The 25535-nt window shown below is 44.3% G+C and overlaps 1 protein-coding gene across 3 annotated transcripts in view; it reads right to left on the reverse strand.

Annotated features, from left to right (window-relative positions):
* Positions 1 to 25535, reverse strand: part of Adamtsl3 (ADAMTS like 3) — a 294249-nt gene that overhangs the window by 94632 nt on the left and 174082 nt on the right. For all 3 annotated transcript variants that reach the window (XR_005089681.1, XM_028873809.2, XM_028873810.2), the window contains exons 10-13: positions 17751 to 17862; positions 11634 to 11772; positions 10436 to 10486; positions 9236 to 9440 (exon numbers count right to left, since the gene is read on the reverse strand). Coding sequence is in view for 2 of the 3 variants with exons in the window: in XM_028873809.2 (XP_028729642.1) it covers positions 9236 to 9440; positions 10436 to 10486; positions 11634 to 11772; positions 17751 to 17862 (507 nt within the window). In the remaining variant the exon portion in view is untranslated. The remainder of the gene's footprint in view (positions 1 to 9235; positions 9441 to 10435; positions 10487 to 11633; positions 11773 to 17750; positions 17863 to 25535) is intronic.

The following is a 25535-nucleotide window of genomic DNA, read 5'->3' on the forward strand; positions in this document are numbered from 1 at the left end:
ACATACAGAGGGGAACTATGGATCTACGTGACCGTTAAACAGAAAGACCTCCACATAATATGTTGAGTGAAGGAGACAGAGGCTGATTTTCTGGGATGCTTGTGTTTCAGGGACCTCCCTTACAGAGCCTCCTTCTAATTTTCTTTGTTTTAATTTTATTTTATGTGTGTGCATATTTTCTGCATGTGCCTGGTGCCTGTGGAGGCCAGGTGAGGGTGTCAGATCCCTTGAAAGGTTCTAAGCCGCCTTATGAGTGCTGGGAATTGAACCCTAGTCCACTGGAAGAACAGTTGGTGCTCTTAACCACTGAGCCATATCTCCAGTCTCATACAATTTTCTTTTTTTTCTTTTCTTTTTTCTTTTTTTTTTTTTTGGTTTTCCAAGACAGGGTTTCTCTTGTGTAGCTTTGTGCCTTTCCTGGGACTCACTTGGTAGCCCAGGCTGGCCTCGAACTCACAGAGATCCGCCTGCCTCTGCCTCCCGAGTGCTGGGATTAAAGGCGTGAGCCACCACCGCCCGGCGGATTTTTTTTTTTTGGTTTTTCGAGACAGGGTTTCTCTGTGTAGCTTTGCGCCTTTCCTGGAACTCACTTGGTAGCCCAGGCTGGCCTTGAACTCACAGAGATCCGCCTGGCTCTGCCTCCCGAGTGCTGGGATTAAAGGCGTGAGCCACCACCGCCCGGCATCATACCATTTTCAATTCAAAGATATTTAAGATGAGCTTACAATGCAAGAAGGGCAAATGTTCTGAATTTCCTGTGCTCCAAATCACATATGAAAGAAACTTGATGTAGGCTTTCCAACGCTTACACTTTTCTTAAGACATTACCCAAAGCAATTTGTGAAATTGAAAGAAATTCGTCTAAACAATGAATAGAAGAAAACTAACTTCAACCAACCACTCTATCTACAATGATCTTGCAGAGTTATCATATAAAGAGACCATCAGGGATTATTCAGCCACACAGTATGAGAAAACTACCATAAGGATGGGGAGAGAGCTCAGTCAGTAAAGTCCTTGGGCAAGTTGAGGACCAGAGTCTGAGTCCCCAGCACCCATGAAAATTGTTAGGCATGGCAGGGTGCACCTGTAATCCCTGGCAAACACAGGTGGATCCTTGAGACTTGCTGGCTACCCTTGCTGAATAAATGAGCTCCAGGTTCAGTGAGAGAACCTAGGTCACAAAGTATGTGCATGTGCGCATAAGCATATGTGTGTGTATAATCTATGTTCCACATCTGAGAGAAAACATGTCATATTTGTCCTTCTGAGTCTTGCTTATGGTTAGAGACCCCAGCCCCTTAGGTCCTTGGTAGATAAGGTTTTAAGCAAGGCATGAAAACAAACCCCAAAGCCTGCCATCTGGAATCCAATGCAGCTTGACTGTGGTCACCAGTTATACCAGTTCCATTCTTGTCTCTAGCACCTCTGGGATTCTTAGCAAGCAGTCTAAGTCAAATAAGCCCATAAAACTGCTTACTTGTTAACTAAGCCTGCTTCCCTGGGGCAAAAAGGCCAAGGTTCGGGATACCCACGAGAGCAGAGAGCTTCTTTGTCTGATGGGCTAAAATTCTGCTTTTTATTAGACCTTTCCTCTCCTGCCTCTCTTTCTCTCTTTCTCTCTCTCTCTCTCTCTCTCTCTCTCTCTCTCTCTCTCTCTCTCTCTCTCTCTCTCTCTCTCTCCCTCCCTCTATCCCACCCTCCATAAAATCTAATATTTCACTTACATTTAATGCTTTGGGTCATGGGAATCTCACAGAAATTTTGAGGTTTCACAGAAAACTGCCACACGTCCCTTGCCCACCTTGCTCCCTGGCTTCTCTATGGTCTGGCCTTTGCTGCTGGTCAGCCAGTACCTGAGTGACCCCTTACCTGTGGTTTCATTTTCTATGCCTCCAATCACTTGCAGTTTACCACAGCTAAAAAAAAAATTAAAAGGAATCTTCCAGAAATACACAAAGCACATGTTTAAAATAACTTTTAGTAAAGTATATTATTAAAATTGTTCCATTTTATTATGGTTATTATTGTTAAACTCTTACTGTTTAACTTTTAAATGAGGCTTTATGATGATGGGTAGGTGTGCACAGAATAAAATACAGTGAAATTCTTTTCCAAACACACAGGGTTTGGTGTTGTCCAATTCAGCCACCCACTGGGGTCTTGCAAGTACCGCCTCCCCCCCCCCACACACACAGAGGAGGAGGCCACAATCCTGAGACGTTGTTATTCAAGTCCAAAGTTCTTCCCTGAGTTTCCCTCAGTTTTTTAAAAGTTGTCATTTCTTTTCTTCCTCTAAATGAAAACCCATTCACTCTGATACTCTCTATTACTGCTTCCCCTGCTTAAGTGGTCACCTCCAATCTGTACACACTTGGAGTCCCTTGGACCTTGAACGGACCCATGGGAAGATCCTGGAGAGTTCCCGAACACCTGCTGAGAGATGGGCACTGTCTTGAACACATAATCCATCTCACTGCCTCTCCTGCCTCCTTGTAGAAGAGGTGTTCCTCTCCCACTCAACAGATGGGCTCATCAGAGCCACTACCTGAGACCCCGTTCAAGTTCCCACAGTTCTTGAGAGACCAAGAATTCCTTCCTAGCACTCCCTGCTGGCAACACCCACCCTCACCCCCCACCCCCCCACCCCCCACCCCCCCACCTCTCCCACCTCACCCCCCCTTACCCCTCCCCACCACACCCCCCACCCTCACCCACGCCACTGTTCCAGGGCACAGGTGTTCTCTTCTGAGTTTCCCTGGTGCTTTTCCCCACGCATCTCTCTGAAGGACTTTCTCTGTGTGCACTTCACCACGAAGGCTGGGTATTTAGGGCAGCCCTTACCACATTATGTCACCTTTTTTTTTCTTCTGTATTAAGGATCAAACACAGGACCCCACGCATACCAGGCAAGTGGTCTACCACTGAGCTACATCCCTAGTTCATCCTGCCATTCATGAAAGCACCCAACAAGTTCTGTAGTGAAGTGTGTGACTACATTTCTAGGAATGATTCACTACGTTTCTAGAAAACTAATTCACTCACTCTTGAATTTATCAATTTGAAATATATATGTATGTATCTGATACTGAAAAACTCTTTTTATCTGTGCTATAAACCAATAACACATGATTGCTGACTCCACATCTCATCCTAGCAGTGAATACATGTACAACTTTTTGAGTCCCATTTCACTTACCAGAAAGGCTAATTTTAAATGAAAACTTACTTTTTATGTATAATATTTTTACCATAATTTAAAATAGATTTATATTGTTTTGATTGGACGCTGGAATGGAATTTAATTACAACTGAATTCAAGAAAACACTGACATTTAGAACCCTCTGGCCAAAGGAAACAGAAATGACTTTATTTACTAGGTGCATTTTCTTGGAGAATGGTAGAACAGTGTGATCGATAAGAGGCCTTAAAACAGAAAAATACATTATTTTAGGATAGAGTTTTGTAGGAGAGTAGCTTGAAAGTGAATGCAAGAGGAGAATTCCATAAATCAAATAGTCAAGGAGCTCATTCCTGCTGTTTACAGAAGACAGAAGGGACAGAAATGACCATGACATTTAGAGTCCCCTGGACATAGTTTTTAAAATGCCATAACAGTTTTATTTTAAGATGTCATCATTCACCACACATAGGAAATGATACTCTTTGCTATTAAGCTTACCATAAAAATGCATATGTCAACCTAAATACAGGGGAAAGAGTAAGTCATTTTCCAAACTTCCTTTAGGGGGAATGTGGATGCAAGCAGAGTTGATACCCCTGTCCTAAAAGCACAGATGAAGTTCTCCAGGCTGACACTCAGCATGGATCCCCAGCGCTGACCACGTGGCTTTCCACCCAGCCCACACACATGTCTTCCAATCCCACTGCAAGTGCAACCTCCTGCCTGGAGCACTCCTGGACCCTTCAAGTGGGGTGAATCTCTTCACCTTGTGGCCCCAAAGTACCACATGCAGAAGCCACACCATGCATGACCAACTACAGAGGTCCACTGTATGAAAATTGTCTGCATGCATGTTTGGTGCAACTAAATTCTAAGCCTTTGGGAGTTGGAGGCTAGCATTCTGTCTTTCCGGCATGCCAATTGACACACCACACAGATGAATGCCTGACTAATGTGAGCATAATATAGTTCCACGCAAAAGAGCTATGGAAACTTAAATCTATTACACCCTCGTCTCTAGAAAATTAAGAGACTAAGATTAAACATATTGCATTGCGTACCTTTGACTAAGCTGCTGTGGGATAATGCTCTTGTACACTATAGAGATTTGTCACTCTATTGGCTTAATAAAATGCTGATTGGCCAGTAGCTAGGCAGGAAGTATAGGTGGGGCAACCAGACGAGGGGAATTCTGGGAAAAGGAAAGGCAGAGACAGAGTCACCAGCCAGATGCAGAGGAATTAAGATGAGAATGCTGGACTGAGAAAAGGTACTCAGCCACATGGCTAAACATAGACAAGAATTATGGGTTAATTTAAGCCTAAGAGCTAGTTAGTTACAAGCCTGAGCAATAGGCCAAACAGTTTATAATTAATATAAGCCTCTGTGTGTTTATTTGGGACTGAATGGCTACAGGACCAGGCAAGACAGAAACTTCTATCTACACTAATCTAACAGCATTTTATTTGTTCTAGAAGCCAATTATCCCCTCTCTCTAGACAGTTGATCTGACATGAGGTCTTGTCAAACCTCTGGGATATTTTCCCTCTTCTCTTCTTCTTCCTGTTTTCTTCAAGGCCACTTGCCTCTCAAGGCCTTTCCTGATGGTTGGCTGTCTTCTTCAATGATTTCAAACACAATTTCTCTCAAAAAGGTGCCCAGTTTCTTAAGTGCTAGATCAGGACACATTTCTAATGTCATGTCAGGGTTTCCCCCTTCACCTTCCGGTTCCTAGAAACATGCTCTCTCCTTAATCTACAGACATCCGAACCTATATATATATATATATATATATATATATATATATATATATATATAAAATTAACTTAATTTCACATATCAGCCACAAATTCCCCCATCCACCCCCCATTCCCACCTCCTCCAAGGCAAGGTCACCCCTGGGGAGTCAGCCCAGCCTGGTAGACTCAGCCGAGGCAGGTCCAGTCCCCTCCTCCCTACACCAAGGTTGAGCAAAGGGTCCCAGCATAGGCCCCAGTTATCCAGTGTCTGATGGAAGTGGATGCAAAGATCCACAGTCTAGCCCCAAGTGGAGCTCTGAGAACCCAAAGGGCAAGAGAGAGGAGGGACTGTATGAGCGAGAGATATTGAGGCCATGATTGGAAAAAGCACAGGGACAAACAGCCAAACTAGTGGAAATGCATGAACTGTGAACTAATGGCTGAGGACCTCCAATGGAACTGGAGCAGGCCCTCTGGATAAGTGGGACAGTTAATTAGCTTGGACTGTTTGGGAGGCCCCCAGGCAGTGGAGCCAGGACCTGTCCATCTTGTCTTTTTAAAAAATACTTATTTTTGTCAGTACTTAGAGAATCTCATACATTTTAGCTTGAGCATAGTCGCTCTCTCCCACCAACTCCTGCCAGATCCACCCTCCCCATTCTATACCCACCCAACTCTGTGTCTTCATTATTTTTAAAACACCCATCAAGTGCAATTAGCGCTGCCCATATTCTTGGGTGTGTGACCGTACTCTGGAGCATGTTCGACAACTATAGCCACAACTTTAAAGAAAACTAACTCTCCATGACCACCTCCCTACTCCATGACAGGATTTTGTCTGGTTTAAGCTTACAAAGATCTTCGTCCATGCTGCCATGCTGCTGGGAGTTTATATGTACACCGGCCCCATTGTATCTTTTTGTTTGTTTGGTTGGTTGGTTGGATGATTTGTTTTTGAGACAAGGTTTCTCTGTGCAGGCCTGGCTATCCTGGAGCTCACTCTGTAGACCAGGCTAGCCTCTAACTCAGAGATCCAGATCCACTTACCTCTGCTTTCTGAGTGCTAGGATTAAAGGCATGTGCCGCCACCACCCAGCTAACCCTCTTGTGCTTAATGCCTTATTATACCTGTAGATCCGTGGATCTCTCTATAATCATCAGGGGAGCTTCTTTTTATAATATATGATGATTAACACAGATATCCATAACTGGTCAAGGCACAGAGAAAAAGTGGCTATGGAATGTTCCGCCCTAAAAGAGACGTCTATAGCACACCTCGTCCCCACAAGGCTCGGGGATCATGTGGAAGAAGGGGCCAAAAGACTTCAAGAGCCACAGGTGGTGGATGACAACAAAACAGTGTTCTCCAGCGCAACTGTGCTCTTTTCCAACTTCCAGGTGCTCTATTTCACACTTGCAGTTTTTGACAGTATCTTCTTGGCCATCAGCCCAGCTGTGTTCTCTCTAAGCGCTTGCTTGCTCAGAATCTACTATCTTCAAAGAAGCTTGAGCTTTACAATGGCAGCAGTGACTCCCTCCCTGATAACTTTGGCATTTGCACCTTCCACATGTCCTACAGTCCATAATAGTAATAATCCTTACCTGAATTAATGCCCGTGACCACTTTCCAATTGCCCTATCTTCTAGCGCTCTTTGGATATAGGGGTTGTGTTCACATACATTATTTATTTGCATATTTGCTTGTTTATTTTATGTGTGTGATATATATGTGTGCATGCACATTTGCATGTGTGATGGTTCACATTTGTGCATGTGTATTTAGAGGCAGGAAGTTGACGTGGAATATTGTCCTTGGTCATATTCTATTTCATTTACTGAGGTAGATTCTCTCACTGAACCCAGAGCTCACTGATTCTGGCTAATCTAGCTATCTATCTTGCCTCAGGACCCCCTCTCTCACTTCCCCAGGTGCTGAGGTTGTAGGTAGTCAACAGGACTGCCTGACTTTTTAAAATGAGTTTCAGGGAATCTGAATTCTGCCCCTCATGATTGCATGGTGTAGTGGTTTGAAAGAAAATGGCCCCCATAGGTTCAAAGGGAGGGGCACTATTAGGAGATGTGACCTAGTTGGAGGAAGTGGTCACTGGGGGCAGGTTTTGAAGTCTCAGATGCTCAAGCTATGGCCAGTGTCACTGTCACTTTCTGCTGCCTGCAAATCCAAATGTAAAACTCTTCAGCTACCTCTCTAGCACCATGTCTGCCTGCATGCCTCCATGCTTTCCACCATGGTGATAATGGATTAAAGCCAGCCCCAATTAAATGTTTTCCTTTGTAAGAGTTGCTGTGGTCATGATGTTTCTTCACAGCAACAGAAACACTAAGACAGAAGTTAGTACCAGGGATTTGGGCATTGCTATTAGAGGCCTAAGTATGCTTTTGTTGGGAGGAATGTGGACTTTGGGACTTGGGATTAGAAAAGCAGTGCAATGCTTTAAGTGGTGCCTAATGGGCCGTACTATTAGGAGCATGAAGGACAGTGGTGCTAAAGCTGATTTGAACTGTGGGGACCTGGATCAAGAGGTTTCAGAGGAGAAGAACACTAATTTGTGGCCTGAAGGTTGTTCTTTTGCAATTTTGGTGAATATTTTTTTACCCTTGTGTGAAAAAGTCCACCTGAGGCTAAATTGAATAGTTTTGCATTAGTTACATTGGCAGAGGAAATCTCAAAACAGCCTAGTATTGACTCTGTTGTGTGGTTACTAGTGTTCACTCTTATGAAGATCTGTAATGAAAAGGAGCAAGCCGAGAAAGGAAAAATACAAAATGTGCAATTCAAAGAGAAAAGAAGCACCAGGAGTAGAACGGAGCTATACCCTGTGTTCAGGGAGATAAACAGATTAAATAAAAGCCTGATGTTAAATGCAATAAAAGAAGTGATGACTTGGGCAAGATCCCAATCAACTAAGCTTCCAATTTGTGAAAAGGAATTAAAGAAAAGCTTGTAGAAGGGTGTGGTGCTGTACACTTTTAATCCCAGCACTAGGAAGGCAGAGGCTGGGGGGTCTCTTGAGTTTGAGGTCAGTTTGGTCTACAGAAAGAGTTCCAAGACAGCCACGTTTAGGCAGTGATGAAAACCATCAACAACAGAAAGCTGGTGAAGATGTAATTGTATGAGGGGGGGGCATATTCCAGACCCAGTAAGCAGCAGGACTTGGCAGCCAGCCCCTTGGTTCTGGTTTTAGAGTCAAAGGATAAAAGAAAGGGATTCTGGAATCTCCCTCTGTGATTAAGGAAAGTCGCCCAGGCCAGGCATGTGTCAGGGGTGTCCCTGAATGGAGGCCTAAAGAGGCCATTGTGTGAAGCTGTGAAAGCGAAGCTTGGGTTGTCTTGGAGACCCCAAAATGTTAGAGGTGCCAGAGCAGTGGGATACTTGCCAAGGAGAGCTGCTAACAGGGACTGGAACCAGCCCAAGAGAAAGAAGTGTGCTGCAGTCAACAAAGCCTAAAGGAGTTGGAGATCTGAAGAGAGTTTTGACATCAGACATGGAGACGCAGAGTTTGGAGTTTGCCCAGCTGGTTTTTGGTCTTGCTTTGGTCCAGTATTTCCTCACTATGTACCCTTTCCTCCCTTTTGGAACAGTAATACATATCCTGTGCCATTATATGTTGGAAGTACGTGATCTGCTATTTATTTTGATTTTATAGGAAATTACAGTTGAGTGATTTCATGAGTCTCAGAAGAGACTTTGAACTTTGGACTTTTAAATGTTGAGACTGTGATAGAGTATGGGGACTTCTGAAGTTGGACTTAATACATCTTTGCATTATGATATGCCTACAAGCCTATGGGGGCCAGGGAGTGGAATGTAGTGGTTTGAAAGAAAATGGTCCCTATAGACCCATAGGGAGTGGCACTATTAGGAGGTGTGGCCTTGTTGAGGGAAGTGGTCACCAGGGGCGGGCTTTGAGATTTCAGATGCTTAAACCACACCCAGTGTCACTGCCACTTTCTACTGCCTACAGATCCAGATGTAGAACTCTCAGCTACCTCTCCAGCGCCATGTCTGCCTGCATGCCTCCATGCTTCCCACCATGATGATAATGGACTAAACCTCTGACCTGTAAGCCAGCCCCAATTAAATATTTTCCTATATAAGAGTTGCCGTGGTCATGATGTCTCTTCACAACAATAAACCCCTAATTAAGACACATGGCAAGTATTTTATCCACTGAACCATTTCCTCAGCCCCTTATATACAACTTTTCTAAATCATGATATCCAGTAAAGTTTCAGGCAAATAGTCATTAAAACCTCACATTTAAATAAAAGTGTCATGTTGTCAAATCTCACCTGAGACCACTCCATGGCAACCCACTTGGGGCAATCAAACAGGTTGCAAGTTTGCATCACCTTGGGCTTGGGTGCATACATGCACTTCCATTCTTCTACTTGTAATATCTCTGCATGCATAGATTCCTCTACACACACAAAACTCCGTCTCTGAATCCCTCCTCCACAGGACACCGAACATGCAGTCCAAGGATTATGTTCCCAGCTCAAAAGCAAACAAAGAAAATTACATTATTTATTTGATGTATGCTTGTTTGTTTCAAGTATGCAAGGGCTTTCCAAAAGAGTGACGCCATAGTATCATGTCATGGCTCTATTGAAAGAATACAAGACTTAAGTCTCCCAGGACTTTAATCTTAACTACAGTTACAAGGAACTCACCTTCTCTGAACATGAGTTTTCTATAGGATGGGAAAAATATACCCACCCTCAGTTAGCCTTCAAAGAGCCATTATGAAGATTGAATTAATTAGAATATAGAGTGTGAAAGGGTCTTTAAATTGTTTCTCAATTATAAAGTACTAATGAACCATATTACTGAGAATCATAGAATGTCCAAAATCAAAAGAATCACACTATTTGGTCATGGTGTCACATGTCTATAATTCTAACACTTGGGAGGTAAAGGCAGGAAGATCAAGAATTTGAGGCAACTTCAACTACATAGAGAATCTGAGGCCACCCTGGACCACATGAGACCCTGTTTCAACAAAATAGCAAGAAAGGAAGGAAGGAAACAAGCAAGGAGTAGAGGGAAGGGATACTAGTCACCCAGCTATCCAAGAGGATTCAAGTGTCTGAGCAATGTTCAGTGATTCTCAACCTGTAGGTGGTCAAACGACCCTTTCACAGGGGTCAGAGATCAGATATCCTGCACATCAGATATTTACATGATGATACATAACAGCAAAACTACAGTTGTGAAGTAGCAATGAAAATAATACATGAGGACTATATTAAAGTACTGAAGGTTGAGAACCACTGCTCTAATTTTCTTTTAATCTGTTGTTCAAGATAGGCTTGATGTCCCTGGCAATGGGCAATAACACTCTACATGCAACTTTTCAAAGGCAGTTCATTTCATCTAATTCTTAGATACATCTTTCTTATCATTAAGCCTGTTGTCTTTTAATAGGGATAATAAGTATTCCTTCAAAACACTTAGAATCCATTATAAAAGGAAGGGAATGCTTAACTCACCGAGGGAGAGGTTGAAAATGGTCATAGGGCATGATCTCTTTAAATCCATCACTGCAAAGGAAACCAGAGTGGAAAGAACTTTCTAAATTCACCACATGTGGTTGTTCACTAATACAGGTTCATTGAGAAAATATCGTTTCCAATTCAATGAACATTAACATTTGTTAATTGACTAGCCTGTATTTGATATCCCAGAAGACAGAAATCTTTTAAATTGAAAACCAAAAATGCCATGTGGCTCATTGGCCACTCAGCCAAAATTCACAGAGCATCTCTTCAGGTTTTAAGAGAAACACTCATGCAGGCCATCTCCAGTTGAATATAAAAAGAACTAATGGCATATTAATCAAAGGAAAAAAAACCTCTTCATCTAGATAAGTCTGTTATTTCATTTTAAACATCACTATACTAATGTAATGTGTTAATGCTACGAACACACTGTTGTGTTGGCCAAATCTTCAGAGAACCACTCTGCTTCCAGACTCTGTCCTTTGAGAGGTCTCTGTTAATAGTGATGTCCAAGCAGGATTACAGAAAATGGGCATTATAGCACAGGAAATGCGAGCCACGGGCAAGGCTGCTTTTCCCACTTGCACACTGTGGCCTTGGCTAGCTGGACGGAAGCTGGAGGATCCAGGGGATTGATATTGGGCTGATATTTTAAGATACTGTAGGAAAGCCAGGAAACTTGCCCAGACAATCCAAGTCAGCAGGTACTAAATTATGCAGTAGGATAATTTGTGCATAGCCTCTCTGCTTTGGCATGAAAACTGCTTGCTTCCTTGCACAATGCATTATTTATATGGAGTTAAATGTGAACACTTAAAAAGCCAAGATGTAATGGGTGACCCAGTTTAAAGCCTAAAATAGTGAGTGGGAAATATTTGTGATTGACAGATGGACTACACATGGAATCCTGGCAGAGCCATATACATATGGATCTTTGATGTATGTATTTGCAAGAATTGCCCAAAAGGCTTCATTATAAAGATCTTAGGGATATATAATCCCATGACAAGAGAGAGCTAGGCCGAGGAAACAGATCAGCAAATGTGTCTTAGTTCCCATGACCTGTGGTTATAAATGCGATCTGTCACTGGGACACAATCAAAAGTCATGAACAGGAAGTGTGAAGGAACCACTGTGTCCCAGTTGGAGTTGAATTGTTTCTTTGAAAAGCGTGGGCGATTGTGCTAACCTCGATGGGCAGGGATCCATGCTGCACTCCTTCAGCTTTGGTTTGGGCTTCACATTTTCCGGGTAGTAGTGGCAATAGTGGTCAGGCACCACCCTTTTCAAACGGATGTCCATGCACTCCGCAGAGTTGAGCTGATAACCTAAAGGTGTACGAGAGGAAGGGATGAAAGCTGTATCAGCTGTGCGTCTGCCTGGCAAGGGTGCAGGCCACATGCTGCTCTTCCTCTCTAGGAAACCCAGCTCAGTGGCCTCGATGGTATTCAGCTCTGTGACAAACAGAAGCACAGGCGAGAATGACCACACATGGGGCCCAGGCTCTTCATGGTAAATAAGCCAGAGGCTCTGCATCTGAAGCCCAGGATGTGGGCGCTTTCTGTCCAAGAGGCTCAGATTCCTCTGGAACAGCTAAAACCTGCTGCCAAACACACATGCGTGAACCGACTGTGGTCTACTGGTGCACGTTACAGTTGACTCCTTCTAGGAACTGTCCAGACTTCCCTCGGGTACAGTGGGGCCCTTTATGGTTTTCAGGTTACTGCCTGGCTGTTCATGGTCACTGTGGTAGCCCCCTCACTCCTGACTGTTACCTTGTTTAGTCTCCTACAGCAGTGTCCATTCCCATCTTCTTCTTCTCCCCAGATAAGATACCTGTTCTGATTTATCACTTATATATCTTTAAGTAGGAAATTGCCTTGTATAACATTGTTTGGGTGCATGCTTTAAATTCAATTGACAGTTTATATATCTATATGTGTGTGTATAATATATACAATATATTACATATTATTATTTACAATATATTTATATATAGTATTTAATCATACTCATAATATACATGTATACATGTATTAAATGTGTGTGTATTGTAAGTATAACTAAATATATAAACTTGATAAAGTTAGAAAATGTATCTGTGTGCTGTGAGATCAAACCCAGGGCCTTGGACAAGCCAAGGAAGCTCAGTGTCCTTGACCCAGACCCCCAGCACTGATGATGTTTTAAATGTTTTGAATCTTGGCCTATTTTCCACTTGTCTTTTTTTTTCTCTACACTGTAAAGTGTACAGCGTGTTTTGAGAGCTGAATATGAGCACGTCTTTCACAATAGTCCACTATTTGCCTCTGCTGTTTACTCATCTGCTCTCCTGAGGTGGCCAGGGCACCTTCAATGCCAATAATCTTGCTGCCTGGGGAACTGGCATTGTCAGCAGAGGCAGGCGCAAGCAAACAATCTCCCTACCTCCTCCACCACACAGGCTTCAAAGGGGAAGAGTGAGGATACAGCACTCCTGATTCTAGTAAATCCAATGCGGACCATTTTTTTTTTTTCTTTGAGGAAAGCAAACATTCCAAGGCATTGAGCATAGTAAACCTAAAAAAATTAGCTCAAGACAGGACCCTTTCCTTTCCTAAGAGCTCTGACTCCAGCTTTCCTGTTATTACAAAAATGTCATGTTAACGTTTTTTTTTTTTTTAGGCAATTTTTCAAAGCTAGAATGAGCTTTATAAAATTAAAAAAAAATAACACTGAAGCTGATTTCTCAATGTCTGCCAACTGGTCTAAAGGTCTAAAAATATATCTCAAGTCCTTATTGCTTAGAGGAATCTGGCTTTGTAAACCGCCAGGCAGCTTTCTACAAGACATGGCTTGGATATTAGCTGACCTCAGAGGACCAGAAAAGGCCGACTGGCACACATTACAAAAGGCAAGGTTGAAACCACAGAATGGAAATGCAAATGGCGTCAATAAAACGTTACTCCGGTGCCAGTGTCTGCCAGAAAGACCGCACTATCAGATGGCCATGGCAACCTCAGAGCCTCCCCAGACAATCTCGAGTGTATCACGTGGATAATTACAGACGAGGGCAGGCAGTCTTTCCAGGACCATCGGTGCCTCCGAGACCGACCAACTAATTTTCTTCATTATCCAAAAATCTCTGGCATGCCATTCATACAATCACATACGTTTGATTGCTAATATAATTAAAATTTGGCAGTGAGTTCTGTATGGGTTTGGTGTGTGTACTTTTATTTTCCCCAAACAAATACGGAATAAGATTACAATTCCTGAATCAGACAAAAGTCTACATCCTAAGTGGAAACATTCTTCTAAAGCGACTTGATAGGGGACATACAGGTGTTTATAATTTGAGGGAGAGAATTCATTTTCCTCTTTAATTTTATTGCAGTTTAGAGATTACCAAGAGTAAAGAAATAAGACAGATTGTCTTTCGATATTGTGAACAAATGCATTGACATCCTGCCAGTGTGTGGGAGAGGGCGGGCAGCCCTAGTGGCCTCTCTATGTTCTTCTGCTGCCCTCCCATTGGGGCTGATCTCACTGGGAGGTGCCCCTGTGTCCACTCATGCTTCCAGAAGGATGGACTGCCTCTCCAGGGGCATCAGAGTATGGAAAACAGCGCTCCCAAGAATCTGATCAACGGAACCACACCGAAACCTATTGTAAAATGTCTCCCCTGGAGTGAAGGGCTTCTCCTTGGCTTTATGAGTCCAAACAGAAGTGTGTGTCTCTCTGAAAAACTATGTGTGAGAGGCCAGGAATAAGTAAGAAAGGGAAGCCTGTTTCTCTGCAGAGAAAGAATTAAAAAGCCCCCACTATCTCTTTGTGATCCATCATTTTGGGACCTAAGAGGTACTGTTGTCTTCCTGGACCTGTGACCTACCTACCCAAGGATGTAGGACTCAACATACTACACTGTCCCACTCTCTCAGGAGCTCTCCTCAGTGCCCTTTGAGTCATGCACAGTCAGAACCAGTGTGCCGGAGACTGTGGGGGAAGGGAGGGGCCTCTGTGACCATTTTAGCTTTGGATACAGCAGATGACTAGGAAGGTGCCAGGTGCCACATCACATCCCTCAGCATGTATCATCACTGTGCTATACAAAAGCGCCTCGGGAGAAGAGAGCCCTACCAACAGACGGAGGCGGAGGCTCAGAGAGAGACAGATGAGTGAGTCTGATCCCGGATCTCCACCATTCTGCTAGCGCACTAGGCCAGGCTGCCCTTTTTGTGGTGGATAAGATGGGAGCAGAGACTGAGCACACCAGGCCAATATTCTACCACTGAGCAGCATCACCAGCCCCAACGCTGGCTGGCTGCCCCTTGCTGTGACTGTGGCATGGGAATGTCAGAGAACAGGACTGGCTCACTAAGGCCCAGGTTTATCTAACTCAGAGTTTCCATTCCTAACAGTGTTTCTCCTCCATAGCCTTGCTCAGGGACTCTGTGCTTCCTTGGAGCCTGGTGCAGAGTCACTGACTGGAAGATCTAAAGGAGCCTTTGTCTCCTCTAAAACTGTTTGTCTCCGCTGATGTAGCTTCGTTGGTAGCGTGCTGATTTAGCCCTGGGTTCAACCTCCAGTCCTGCAAATATTGATCATCGTGGAGCATGCCTATCACCCAGTGCTGGTAGGTAGGTGTAGAAGGACCAGAATTCAAAGTCCCTAGCTACATAGCAAGTGTGAGGTGAGCCTGACCTACAGGAGACCTTTGTCAAAAAAACAAAACAAAAAAACAAGCAGGCAAGAACTGTGTTTCATGTCTGACAAAAACCAGAAATTCACAATAAGCCCAGAGGAGGTTCAAGCTGGCAGGAAGTTAGTAATTTTCTACTACAGTTCTGTTCTCCCTGTATTTGTCTTTGTGGTTGTTTTCTGTGTGGCCAGAGACAATCATTTCCTATGCCAGGTGTTATGACTGAGTTATTTTTCTAAATATGCTTAAGTTAAACCACCCATTTAAAGAAAATTCCTTGAGTTGCTAGTAGTGTGGTGATAACACCTACAAGGCAAAAATGGTGATGCCATGGTGGCTCTAGCTGACGGCCAAAGGGACTTTGTACAGAGTCATCGTCAAAACACAGAGTCCACCATGAACTCCTGGGGCGCCTGTGAAATACAACAGAACCATCCTCAGAGTGCTGCTGCAGGAGCTGCGGGCGGGTCCAAGAATTTACATGTTGGTACTGCTGATGGTGTAGTTTTAGAAGGATGCTGTCCTGGCTGGCTTTATGTCAGTTTGACACTAGCTAGAGTCATCTGAGTGGAGGGAGCCTCAGTTGAAAAAAAAAAAAAAAATGCCTCCATGAGACCAGGATTTACGAAAGCCTGTAGGGTATTTTCTTATTTTTTTGGTTTTTCGAGACAGGGTTTCTATGTGTAGCTTTGCGCCTTTCCTGGAACTCACTTGGTAGTCCAGGCTGGCCTCGAACTCACAGAGATCCGCCTGGCTCTGCCTCCCGAGTGCTGGAATTAAAGGCGTGCGCCACCACCGCCTGGCTGGGTATTTTCTTAATTAGTGATTGATGAGGGAGTGTAGCAGGAATCTTAAAAGTTCTTATTAATAAAATCAAACCCGAGGCGAGTTATTGGGGTCCATGCTGGTAGATCAGAGAGACAGAACAAGCCACAGCTATCTCACCTCGCCGGATCCTCAGCTGGTCTTGTCTCCTCAGACTGGAGGCCTCTGAGTCCTCATCCGGAATGGGTCTCAGCTGAATTACTGCTCAAATGCCTGAAGCTTAACCAGGCCAAATGCTTAACCAGGCCAAATGCTTCTTGTTTCTGGTCCTCACGCCTTATATATCTTTCTGCTTTCTACCACCACTCCCTGGGATTAAAGGCTGGCTTTCTGGGATTAAAGGCGTGTGTCACCATGCTTGGCTATTTCCAATGTGGCCTTGAACTCACAGAGATCCAGAGGGATTTCTATCTCTGGAATGCTAGGATTAAAGGTGTGAGTGCCACCATTTTCTAGCCTTTGTATCTAGTGGCTGTCTGTTCTCTGACCCCAGATAAATTTATTAGAGTACACAACATTTTGGGGAACACAATACCACCACAAGGGAGGGCCCAGCACATTGTGGGTAGTGCTCTCCTGGGCTGGTGGTCCTGATTCTGTAAGAATGCAGTAAGCCAGCAACCAGCACTCCTCCATAGCCTCTGCATAAGCTCCTGCCTCCAGGACCCTGACCTGTTTGAGTTCCTGCCCAGGCTACTTCCATGGTGGACCCTGATGTGGAATAAACCCTTTCCTCCCCAAGTTGCATTCAGTCATGGTATTTCATCACAATAATAGAAACCCTAAGACAGATGTCTATAAAGATCATAACTGAGTGTCCATCACACTGTGTCTAAACAAACTGGCTGCTACTCAGAAAATTCACTTTCTTCTTTCATTCTAGGGCCTTGACTTATCTTAGGCTATAACTCTTCCTAAGATACAGGCTCCCACTGGGGTCTGGGCTACCTGGTGCTTCCTCATAAAAGAACCAGCATCTCCTTTCAGGGGAAGCTTAAGTCCAGGAAGACCTGAGCTGCATGTTCATGGGAACCTGGCACTGCCCAAGGAGTCTGCCTTAATATGCCTCATCTCAGGATGAGAAAGGCCAGAACCCCTGTTCTTTTCCTGACTTTCTGAATGGGTGTTATTCTGTAGTCATCAAAGGAAGAAATGATTTGTGGCTGGGCTGAGCTAAGAAGTATTCTAACTTTTCAAAGAAAACCCTGCCCAAGATGTATCCTTCACACAGGGATAGAAGACAGTTCAGGAGGCACAAAAGAGCAACATAATCAGAGCCCTGGCCATGCCACCTGATGAATTGGGACCCTTGCTGAGTTTTACCTCAGCCATGTGTAAAACAAACACCAAACTAACTTTCTCAGGTTGTGAGGGATGTGACAAGGAAGCCTCGGCATACAGCTGGTCAGGCTGCAAGCGCCCAGTGTCACTGTCTGGTACTCACAGGGAAACTCCCAGCATGCTCCAGGAACCCTAGCAACTTGGGGATCCTAGGCTGGCACCAGTTCAGAATCCCTTACTCAGCTCAGAAAGAGTCACTTTGGTGTTGACTATGGCTGCCTCTCCATCCACACTAGGTTATCATGTTTCCACACAAGCAGACCAATGTCTATTGAAACCCTTTTTATTTTGGGTATGCGCACTTGGATTGCACTTGACCTCAAACCTTCTTCAACTGTCTATTAGGGCCTTGAATTTAGCACACATGAAGCACTTCCTTCTCTCCCAGTCATCTCAACCGGGCATGTGTGCATCCCGACTCACAGCTCTGGGTATCCCAGAGTGTAGTCTGTGCCTCACCTCCTCCACATGTCACGGTGCAGGGGAAGAAGTCAGTCTGCCTCCACTGATGGCTGATAGGCTGGTAGAAGAAGAACTGGACCACGCTGCCTTTGGCCACGGTGTACCTGGTCTAGACAGAGAGAACGGTGATGGCATGGCCCATTCCACACAGTGAGTCCCAGCTCTTCCTGCCTTCTTTGCCCATCTTGGGCAACACCCACACATGTGACCATAAACCAAGCTACAGGACTAGGAGGGCTTTAGATGGGATAGCCTCTCACTCAGACTTACCCCAAATAGGGGTTCAGACAATCCTTAACTAATCACCCTGGAGTCATTTTTGTTTTTCATATAACTTTATACCTGTGAATGGATTCACAAAACAGTGCGTGGACTTGTTTGCTTACTTATCTAGTGTTTTTCCTTCCTGATATATTAGTTCCACTTTTTCCATGACCCCAGAAACCGAGGTTTAATTTGGGCTGGGTTTGCTTATAACATCATATATAATTGGGACTCTTGACTCCAGTGATTCATATTTTGCTTTGATATTACACAAATGGTATTTAACTTTCCATTAGTCTGTATTAATTATAGAAAGCAATGGGATTCATTATGATATTTCCATACAAGCCCATAATGTACTTTGATTCTAACATTTTAAATAGCTCAGGTATTCCCCTCTAGAAGTTCTTCTAAGGGCACAACTCGGGAAACTTACCTGCAGTGAACACAGATACAGTGGAGTCCTATGTGAATGTTCTAGTAGCTAATTTAAAGGGAAGGGCACTGCTGGGGGCAAACAGCAGTTGTAGACAGGACTACGTTCCTTTGTAGGTGATTTTACTCAAACAACAAGTTCTCTTCCTACGTTTTTCTTTAGTTTCTTCCCTGGTTGAACAACAGAAACCCCCATGAATTTAGGAAGCAGCACAAAGAGAAAAAGAGGGAAAATAAAAGCTAAGCTCAAAAGAGGAGGCCCCCCAAATGTGAATATACGTAAGATCACCAAGACTTCATACCTCAAAATCACTGAGAGGAGATGACAAGTGCTTTCAGCACAGTAAAGGCACAAGGAAGTGAGGTAATGATGTCTCTAGCTGTTCTACTATGTATGCAAATGTTCCAGAAGTAAAAGGATAAGGTGCGGGCTTCCACCAGCACAGTGGTTACAGTTACAATGATAGAAATGTGAACAGTCACAGATCAGGCTGGTGTGCGACAAACACTGTGTGAAGAAGGTGGTCCCCAAACATCTCGGGGCTCAGGACAGACAGTCTCTCTTGCAGACTTGGAAATACCAAGACTTGGAAAGAGCATCCCAAGGAAGCAAACAACCAGTCCTGAAGAACCAGAGAGATGGCTCAAAGGTTAAGAGCACTGGCTACTCTTCTAGAAGACCTGGGTTCTAATCTCAGCATCCACATGACAGATCACAAAGGGAATTATAATTCCAGTTCTAGGGGATCCAATGTCCTCTTCTCCACAGGCACCACATATTTGATAGAGAGGCATCCATGCAGGCAAAACACTCACACACATAAAATTAAAGTTAAAAAGAAAACCTGTCTGTCCTGGAAACAAACACAAAATCTAAAGTAATATAAAGCCACGTCCAGTGACATATAAAAGAACACATAGTTTTAAGAATAATAAAAGTAATAATACCTAAAATATAATGATGCCTGAAGGGTACTTATAATAGAAAGCATGGATGGGTTAACATTTGAACCAGATCAAAAGGAAAAAAGGAAAAAAATCCCATTATTGTCTTAAAAGACACAGCAAGCTTTGAAAAGTTCTACACTTGTGTAGTGAAGGAGAAAGAGACACCAGCAAGCCAGCCGCCCAAGGAGCAACATGTAATGGGACACAGGTAAAGCCACGGAGCATGTGGCGATACGTAGATTAATGGTTATGGGCTAATTTAAGATATAGGAGCTAGCTAGCAAAAAGCTTGAGCCATGGCCATGCAGTTATAGTTAATATAAGCCTCTGTGTGTTTACTTGGGGGACGCGAGTAGGAGAGATTTGTCCTGACTGCTGGCAGGCCAGGACACAGGAAATCTTCTGACTACAGTGTAGTTTTATGAAACAAATCCCTTCCATCAGGTAAGATCTCAGAAGATTCTACAGAAGCTTCATATAAACTGTGTACAGAGAGCTCTGCCCTGAAATGACAGACATCTGAAGGAAGGCTGCTGTCCCATTTCTGCTCAACATTGTGTCACATGTCCCAAATAATGCAAGATAAGAAGAAAACACAACACGACAGGAAGAAAATATGTCATTGTACAGATGTCACAATCTATACAGGTACACTTCAAAAGAACACACAAATGACTAGTAGGGATACGTGACTACAGTGAGAACATAATGAGATATAAAAGTCTGTTTGATTTTCACCCACTAGACACAGATGCATAGAAAGAAGGGGGAAGAGATATTTATGAAACATCAAAACAACCAACACTGGAGATAAGTGTAATTCAAGATAGGTGAGACACAGGTGCTAGAAATCACAAATACCAAGAGAAATTTTAAGTAACCAGACAAAAGTGTGGAGACACCATATTTATGGATTAGCAAGGCCAGCATTGGAAGCTGCTAATTTATACTGCTTAACAAATCCAAAGAATTCTGTTTGTTTCTTTGTTTGTTTGGAAAAAATCATCTGAGTTTATTAATTTATATTTAATTCTTAAAATTTATTCTTTGAGAATTTCACACATGGATACAATATATTTTAGGTCACATCCACCCTTCAGTCCCCACCTCCACCTCCTCTAAGGAGTTTTATACAAACTGACTTCAAAATTGACAGGGAAATGTGGAATCAGGAATATCAAGGACCATCTTCAAAAACACAGCTAGAGTCTTCAGCACAGATATTAGGACTTAACTGGAACACAGTGTAGATAAATCACAATGGTATCGGAATAACTGTCCCCATGAAACAAAATCCCTCAGGACACCTGCAGAGTGGCCTCTGGATTTAGGGTTAGGGGAGAAGGGCTGTTCCCCATGCAGTGCCCCTTGTCAATGGGGTAGTCACACTGAAAGAAATACTAATTGAATTTCACAGAATAGACAAAGCTAAGTTGGGGGGGGGGAGGTAAAACATCAAGGCGTCACGAAGCAACACAGAAGAATGTCTTCATGACTGGGACAAGGCAAAGATTTCTTATCTTGGACACAAACAGCACCAAGGGTCTGTCCCACCACAAACAGGTAGAAAGATGGGCATGCCACACTGCCAACAGATGGTAAAGATGGGCATGCCACATTGTAAACAGGCAGTAAGGATGGATGTGCCACACTGCCAACAAGTTAAGACCTATATAGGAAAAGCAACAGTGGAGGAAGCTCTGAACATGAGGTGAATTAAGAATTCAGTTCTATGTTTTCAATTCCAGCACTTGGAAGGCACAGGCAGATCTCTCTGAGTTCAAGCCCAACCTGTTCTACAGAGTGAGTTCCAGGACAGCCATGGCTACAGAGAGAATCCTTGTCTCAGGAAAAAGAAAATCAGCTCTAGAAACTCAAGACACAACATAAAAATAAACCTGTAAAAGAAAATAACAAAGGTAAAAATGTATATAAGCAGAAAGAAAAGTGAAACTAAGAAAAAAAGTTGACCAGCACAACTAAATATTAGTGTCTAGACACATCAGAGATACTGTCTGGATGAGTAGAGCAAAACAAAAATTTAGACAAGGAATCAATAAATTCTATTCTATTCTATTCTGTTCTGTTCTGTTCCGCTCCGCCCTGCCCTGCCCTGCTCTGCTCTGCTCTGCTCTATTCTCTTTTGACACGTCTTATTCTATAGCCCAGACTGCTTTGGAACTTACACTATGGTCCAAATTAGCCTCAAACTCTCAATCCTCCTGCCTCTGCCTCTAAACTAATGATATTACAAGCATGCTCCGAGATGCTTAGGCACACGCTTACCTAAAAATCCCATGCCTACTAACCCCTAATAGACACCAGGGGCTTCAAGGAACCACACCATTTTTTCCATAGCCTGTCACTCTCCACTTCTTCAAGAAAACAGTGTGTGCTTCTCCCCCAGTCTTCAGATTCACGACTCTCTCTGCAAGGTCATTCCCATCTGATAACTCTGAGTTCCATGTCACTAGAAAATGCATGGAGGACTCAAGGAGAGGTGACAACTCTCCACCTGCCTCCATTTAGTCTGCTCCTCATCAACTGCTCTGGTCCTCCCTTCAGGAACTCTTCCCAGCCGGGGGAGAAGAGAGGGCCTTGAGAAGCACATCAGGTACCACCAACCGCCATGTATCCCCACTGGAGGAACTAAGGAGCAGGGTATATGTGAATGAACTTGAAGCTGCTGCCTTCCCTATTTAAGCCACGCCCCTCCCCCATCCTAAGTAGATAGATCTGCCCAACAGGGGCGGAACTGAATGACGTAGATTAAGAGCGCCTGAGATAAGCTTTGTGTTACGTTGTTAGTTTCTTGGTTTTGTTTTGGCTGTTGTTGTAACAAGCAGAGAAAATGGATTTTATATCTTAAGAGAAACATGGTAATAAAAAAAAAAATGCTCCCCAGGGCCATGGTTCCCTAGGATTTCTATACTCACTCAATCCCCTGGACGCCTCCACCATACTTCAAACTGAAAATATCAGGGCAGCAGGGAGCAAGTGTTAGCCAGTCTCTTAGATGGCTGTGAGGTTGAGGAGGTGCTGGGGCTGTGACCCAAAAGGGAGCAGCTGAGAGGTGACCGCGGAAGGGTGGGGAATTAAAGACCACTTGTAGCCACACAGTAAGCAAACAAACAAACAGAACACAGAACAGTGAGCCCCCTAGAGAGCGCTGGCTCCTCACCAAAGAAGCTGGCATGGGGGAGTGGCGGTGGGTCAGCCAGCAGATGACAAATCTGGAAGCCTGGGTCCATCCCCAGGACCCACACAGCGGAAGGAGAGAGCTAGCTCATGCCACCTGTCCTCTGCCCTCCACATGTCCCCACTTGTGGCCTCCCTCCACAGACGAGAAATTAAAATGTAATAAAAATTAAAAAAAAAAAAAACAACTCAAGCCCATGGTGGTGGCGCACGCCTTTAATCCCAGCACTCCGGAGGCAGAGGCAGGCAGATCTCTGAGTTTGAGGGCAGCCTGGTGTACAAAGCAAATTCCAGGACAGCCAAGGGGACACAGAGAAACCCTTTCTCAAAAAGTAAAAATAAAAAACAAACAAACAAACAGCTCAAATGACCCCATGAATCTGTTATCATTAAGTCGAAAATACCAACTTGATAAAAAACATGATTATTAAAATCTACTTCATATGTCAAAAAGAAATAATAAAAATGAGCAATATTTCTTTGTAGACAGACATTCCATTTAATAAGATCTTTGTAGGAATAAGTTTTGATAAAACTATCCAAGTACACTCTTTTTAATTACATGATATTTTTTTTAAATGACTCAACCCATCTGTTTTCCTCCAACAAGTGTGAGCTTGTTGTGCATGCTGCAGGGAGGAATTGAGGTACCTGAGAAGAGATGCAGAGAAAATCTGCAAATGTAGAGAACAGACTCAGCCATCAGGGGATCTGGGTGCCTGGGGGTGGCGGGGTCCTTATACAAATTATTTTCTAGACATTGTCCAAAGCACCTGGGAGACACAGGGCTTCTACCTGGGCCCCGCTGAGACTGACCACTTCATGACCAGATGTTTCATTCTGAGGTGGAGTTCCTGGGTTGTTGCTGACGGAGGCGGCCATGCTAACGGGCATTTTCATTTTGAGGTTCTACATCAGGAATATAATAAAAGCCCTTTCCTGCCTTTGGCTCTCCTTGATGCCAGCCTGCTGCCCTTCCGTGGAAAGGCCTGCTATTACGGTCTCTCTATCCACCCCCTCCCAGCTGACTCTGCCATCACAGTCCGTCTGTCTGTCCCCTCCCACCTGACCCCGCCATCACAGTCTGTCTGTCCGTCCCCTCCCCCATGACTCTGCCATCACAGTCTGTCTGTCCGTCCCCTCCCACCTGACTCTGCCATCACAGTCCGTCTGTCCACCCCCTCCCACCTGACTCCGCCATCACAGTCTGTCTGTCCGCCCCCTCCCAGCTGAGCCTGTCATCACAGTCCGTCTGTCCGTCCCCTCCCCCGTGACTCTGTCATCACAGTCCGTCTGTCCGTCCCCTCCCCCATGACTCTGCCATCACAGTCTGTCCGTCCCCTCCCCCATGACTCTGCCATCACAGTCTGTCTGTCCGTCCCTCCCCCATGACCCTGCCATCACAGTCTGTCTGTCCGTCCCTCCCCATGACCCTGCCATCACAGTCTGTCTGTCCGTCCCCTCCCCCATGACTCTGCCATCACAGTCTGTCTGTCCATCCCCTCCCCCATGACTCTGCCATCACGGTCTGTCTGTCTGTCCGTCCCCTCCCCCATGACTCTGCCATCACAGTCTGTCTGTCCGTCCCCTCCCCCATGACCCCGCCATCACAGTCTGTCTGTCCGTCCCCTCCCACCTGCCCTTTTGGCAAACCCCTTCCTACACCCACAGAGGCAGGGGAGAGAGGGCTGGACAGGTTTGTACAGCTCACAGCTCAGCCTAGCCTGGGGAAGGTGTACTCTCACTATTTCACAGAAGAAGAACCATGATTTAGTCCTCGTCTCTGTCCTTGAAATGCTATGGGAATTAAATTCATTCAGAAATATCTCTCTCCATCAAACCTAACTTTCAAATCAAAATTTCAAACTAAACTAGCAAAAAAAATAATAACCCTTGGGAGTCACACTCTAATGCTAATGCTTTCTCTTTGCATTTCTGTTGACAGTAGCCCTGGTCACTAGCTCACCCACCTGAATGTTGCTTTTAAGTCCCCAGGGGCAGACAGCTCCCCTGACAACAGTGACTATTATACAGAATGACCAGTGAGACATGCTCAGAGTCCCTTACAGCAGTACAGTCACTCCCCTGCTTGATCAGGAAGACGATCAAGTCACATCAGCTACAGACTTGGCCACTTTGAAATAACTTCTAAAATCATCTACGGAAATAGATTTTAGTATAAAATAATCATAGTCTGTAAATATTTACATATATAACTTAGCAGTGAATTTTCGTAACGAGGAGAAAATTCTCCAACAGATTTATTTGACATTTATTTACTGGTGTATAAGTGCATATATGTGTGAGCACACTCGTGTGTATATGTGTGAGCACACTCGTGTGTATATGTGTGAGCACACTCGTGTGTATATGCGTGAGCACACTCGTGTGTATATGCGTGAGCACACTTGTGCCTCGGCACTTGTGTGACCACAAAAGGAGCTAGTGGGTTCCAGAAATTGGATTCAGGTTGTCAGGCTTGGTGGCAAGCATGCCTCTTTACCTGCCCAGCCATCTTACTGACTCCAGATTTATCAATTCGAGACAAATCTCACTATGTAGCCTAGGCTAGCCCCAAATTTGTGATCCTCCTGCCTCAGCCACCTGATTACAGACATGAACTAGCATGCCCTTGCTGAGCCGCTTTCATGAAGAAATGTACCTCAGCAGGCCACATCAGAGGAGCAGGTGAGGCTCTTCGCAAGGCTCTACCTTTGTGATCAGCAGCAAAGGTGTGTGTGTGGGGGGATGGGCTATAGATTGAGGGGCGTGATGAAATAATTGAAATTCCTTCCTTCTTGCCGCTGTTTCTGGTTGACCTGTGTCCCCCAAGAAACAAAACTGAAGTCCTAGCCCACAGAACCTCAGACTGTGATCTGACTTGGAGACCGGCTCTCTGCAGATGCCATGTTGTTGATAGGAGGTTTTCAGACTGGG

This window comes from Peromyscus leucopus, chromosome 1 (genome assembly GCF_004664715.2).
Source record: "Peromyscus leucopus breed LL Stock chromosome 1, UCI_PerLeu_2.1, whole genome shotgun sequence".
Lineage (NCBI taxonomy): Eukaryota > Metazoa > Chordata > Mammalia > Rodentia > Cricetidae > Peromyscus > Peromyscus leucopus.